This window comes from Lygodium microphyllum, unplaced genomic scaffold (assembly GCF_053477565.2).
Source record: "Lygodium microphyllum isolate KBCC unplaced genomic scaffold, Lygodium_microphyllum_v1.1.10 scaffold_34, whole genome shotgun sequence".
Taxonomy (NCBI): Eukaryota; Viridiplantae; Streptophyta; class Polypodiopsida; order Schizaeales; family Lygodiaceae; genus Lygodium; species Lygodium microphyllum.
In genome coordinates, this window is record NW_028229517.1 from 2850376 (window position 1) to 2854791 (window position 4416).

At 42.8% G+C, this 4416-nt stretch overlaps 1 protein-coding gene across 1 annotated transcript in view; it reads left to right on the plus strand.

Moving 5' to 3' along the window:
• Positions 1-3979, plus strand: part of LOC148009182 (putative pentatricopeptide repeat-containing protein At3g15130) — a 7888-nt gene extending 3909 nt beyond the window's left edge. Inside the window, exons 5-6 of the mRNA XM_087673710.1 lie at positions 2515-3015; positions 3785-3979. Coding sequence (XP_087529836.1) covers positions 2515-3015; positions 3785-3979 — 696 coding nt within the window. The remainder of the gene's footprint in view (positions 1-2514; positions 3016-3784) is intronic.
• The last annotated feature ends 437 nt before the right edge of the window (positions 3980-4416 follow it).

Here is a 4416-nt window from a genome sequence, read left to right on the forward strand (position 1 = left end):
TGTTTTATATGATTTGGATACCTCATTTAGCACACATAGCAGATTGTTTATATCAGCTGCTTCGAAAGGGGCAGAAATTCTATTGGGATGAGAGCCACACTAGAGCCATGCGGAAATTGAAGAAGTTATTGCAGAATGCTCCTACTCTCAGGAAAGCGGATTATAATTGTGGAAAGCCTATTGTATTGACAGTTGACACTAGTCCAATTGGCATAGGTTGGGCTGTGGGGCAAGATGATGTAGATGGAAATAGGTATGCTATTCGATTTGGGGCGAAAGTCCTAAACGAAAGACAGAGGAGATATCCACAAATCAAGAGGGAGTTATTGGGGATTGTTACGGCTCTCAAATGTGACAAGGAGTACTTTATTGGAGTTTCAGTTGTGGTAGAGACAGATTGCTTGCCATTGATTGGTATGATTACGAGTTGCTCTACTCCGGATATAGCCATGTTGAGATGGATTGCATACATCAAGTCATTAAATCCGGAATTTAAACACATAGCAGGGAAGGATAATCTAGTAGCAGATATGCTGTCTAGAGCCAGATATGATGATGAGGAGACTCTACTTGCAGAAGAGGATGATGCAGAAATTTCAGCCACTATGGTTGATCATGTTTGTCATGTCTATGATATTGTGGCTTTCATAGAAGAACTCTATGTTGGAGATTGGTTGCAGATTGGCAGGTACCTTAGTACACTGAGCAAAAGAGATGAATGGACAGATGAAGAGTTCAAGAAGATCAGAAGGAAAGCCTATGGTTATTTTCTCAAGGACCGATTTCTTTGGAAGCATCCGAAGAAAAGAGGCGGATTACCTTTGCGGGTTGTCTGCGATAGAGAGACACAGTTACAGGTGATGAGGGAGTTTCATGAGAGTCCTTGGGCTGGTCATAGAGAAGTGTGGGCTACTTATGAGAAAATCAAGGAGAAATATTGGTGGAAAGGCATGTATAGAGATGTTTCTCACTTTGTTGAGACTTGCAGAGACTGCCAGATGTATTCGGTAGTGCGTCATCGAGATGAGCTTCATCCGACCTATCCGCTATGCATTCATTATAAGTGGGTAGTTGATTTGGTTACTATGCCTATGGGTCTATGGCAGATGAGATACATTGTTTTGGCTAGAGAGGATCTTACCAATCATGTTGAGGGCAGATCTTTGAGAACAAAGACCACTGGTGCAATGTGTAAAATCTTATTGGAAGAAATTTTCTGTAGGTATGGTTGTGTGGGTAAGATCACTGCAGATCGCGGTGAATTGGATGCAGATGAAGCTAGGGAGTTTTTCTCTCAGCTAGGAATCAAGTTGGTTCTAACTACATCATATAATCCAGAGGAAAATGGAAAGAGTGAAAGAGGGCATCCGCCGATAGTGAAAGCATTAGCCAAAGCATGCAGAGGACGGATTGGAGAATGGCCGAGACTTCTACCATTTGCTTTGTGGGCTGATCGTACGACTCATAGTGTTACCACAGGATATATGCCTGCAGAGTTGATGTATGGTCAGAAACATGTTATGCCGACTGAGACTTGTGCTTTGACTTGGTCAGTTTTACCTTGGCACGAGGATTTGACGAGAGGAGCTCTTAGCTCTTCGGATTCGACAGTTGGAGAGGAGACCAGAGGATATTCAGCTAGCTATTGACAGGTTGAAGGTTTCCAGACTAAGAAATAAAGACAGGTTTGACAGCAGGCATCGCTTGCGGCCTAGAGCAATAGAAGAGGGATATTGGGTATTAGCCTTTGATAGCAGCTTTGAAAATCAGCATACTGCACTTCGGAAGATGGTGAAAAGATGGTTTGGGCCGTACATAGTCAGACATGTCTTTGAAAATGCAACATATGAGTTGACAGAATTGGATGGGACAGTGCTTAGAGTGCCTATTGCTGGAAAAAGAATCAAGATTTTCAAGAAAGGAGATGATGAAGATTATGCATTGGAAGAATTTTCAAGAGAAGAGCAACGAGAAGAAACTCCAATGAAAGAGACAGATGATATGACATATAATCTTGTTGATGTACCGGAAATGCATAATGAAGAGATTGATCTGTTTGTGGATCTTGATGATAATGATCGTGGGTAGTTGGCCCATCCGGAGGATGTGCAGGATTAGAGGGGGTGGATGTCGTATTGCTGCGCATTCGAAGTGTGAAAACCACCCAAAAGTTGTGTGTGTGATTTGATACTTTGTACATACTTAGTTGTTGTGTTTACATTTATTTTCTGCGTATGAGTATAGTGGGGAGAAGTTTGGAGGCATAATGGTGAGCATGAAGGGTTTCTTTCAGTCTATGTTGAGCAGGGTCAAGGAGAGAAGACATTACAACTATACAAACAGATGCAACAAGAGGGCCTGGCACTTGATCATCTTATATTTACATGTATACTTACTTCTTGTATCCATGTATGGGAAGTGTGGAAGCATTGCAGAAGCAGAAAAAGTTTTTGATAGGTTGGTACAGCATGATGTTGCATGCTGTGGACTGCTTGCATTGCTGCGTATGCACAGGAGGGCAACAATTTGGCAAGTTTACAGACATTTGAGAAAATGCAGTTGGCAGGCACCAAACCTAATGAAATTACATTTCTTTCAGTTCTCTCTGCTTGCAATCATGCTGGCTTCTCTGACAAAGGTGTTGAACTATTAGGTTTGATAAACAAGGACTATGGTTTATCTCCAAGTCTGGAGCATTATATTATTGTCATATATCTTCTTGGCCGTGTTGGAAAATTTGAAGAGCTTGAGAAAGTTCTGTTTAACATGTCAGTTCAGGCTGATTGGGCTACTTGGATGTCTATATTGGCTGCATGTCGTACATATGGCAAATTGGATCTGGCTAAGAAAGCTTTCGATCATGCAGTGCATTTGGAACCCAAAGAGGCAGTTGCATATGCCCTAATGTCAGAGATATTTATTAATGCTGGATTGCAGTTCTGTGAAGAGGAGGTTGAAAACTTAAGACTTGTGGAGGGTGCCCTGTCGTTTCTAATCAGATGTTCCTCAGTTGTGGTGTGTCAGAGCTATGGATCTGCAGCGCTTAGGGAGCTGGCCAGATGCCCAATAAGTTTCTGATAGGCTACCTGCTCTTATTACAGCATATGCTGAAATTGGCCCGCTTTCCTGGGGAAAAAGAGGTTGTTTTTGAGGAAAAATGAAAAAGCATCAATCCCTCGGTATTCTGCGGCTGCTACGGCTCAGAAGAAAAATCTCGACCAATAACAATTAGGAGATTCATGGTAAGACTAGACGCCATCAACGTTCCCTCCAGAGCTTCTCGCAGCTGACGCTTCACACTTTCTCTACTTCTCAAAGCCCACTGATTCCCGTTTCTTCTGTCTCGAATTCTACCAATTACTATACCTGTTTGGAATAATAGGGAGGGCTGCTTTTCTGGTTCAGGAGGGGCTGTGTTGTAGGCCGCTTGGGGGGCGACGGAAGAAAAGCCGGAGTGAGAGACAGGCAGGAGCTTCTTCTGCTCGTCTCCGCAAGTACAAAACGAATCCTATGTCGGAATCCACGCTCGATATGTGGCGAATCTGATCTGCATTGAGCTGGCGAATCTGATCTGCATCGAGCACATCCGAGTTTTGTCGATGATGATAACTGTGATGTTTCTCGTGGCTTGACAATCCTGACATGGATTGAGGCTTGTCAAGGTGCAAGAGATTAATCAATTGGGTCTCCATATCATGTACCAATGGAGGAGAATTAATTTCTTTGAAGAGAAGATTGCAGGGGCTTCTACAGCTCAAGGAGAACATTGTTGTGTAATAAGCAGGCGAAACTGCTGGTGGAGCAGGTCGCGGACCTGCATAAAAAGGAGCATCTACTCCTTCAGGAGAACAAATTACTGAAATCTCAGCTTTCTGAGATGTCGGTGATGCAAGCATACAGTGTAATTAGAACCCAAGACATTCAGGACACATCAAGTGTGAAATCTTCAAAGCTTGCAGCAGCTGAGGCGTCATCTTGAAGGCTAGCAGCTACTGGATCTATGCAGCAGAATGATTCCAGCATAACAGCTGCTGAAACCACCTTACAGCTTGGATATTATACGGACTGACAACCACCAAACTCCTTTCCCATCCATCATCTGATCACGAAAGCCTGAACGAACCTTACCAGTTTGGATGAGATGTTGCAGTGGCCTTGCTAATATACATATGGATGGAAATTTGTACTGTGAAAGGCCTTTGCCATGGTGGATACATTAAAAGTACATCAGTCCACTGATATTAAATATAGACTGTTAAAACAAAAAGTCATCTTCTATCAAATATACCTCAGACTTTCACAGGTCACAATGCCTACCACTCAAAAGCAAACAGCAGACAACAAAGAATGAATTGTCCTCGCCACTGAGATCGATGATGGGACATTTCTTTACATGTCAAAAGAAACAACCACTAT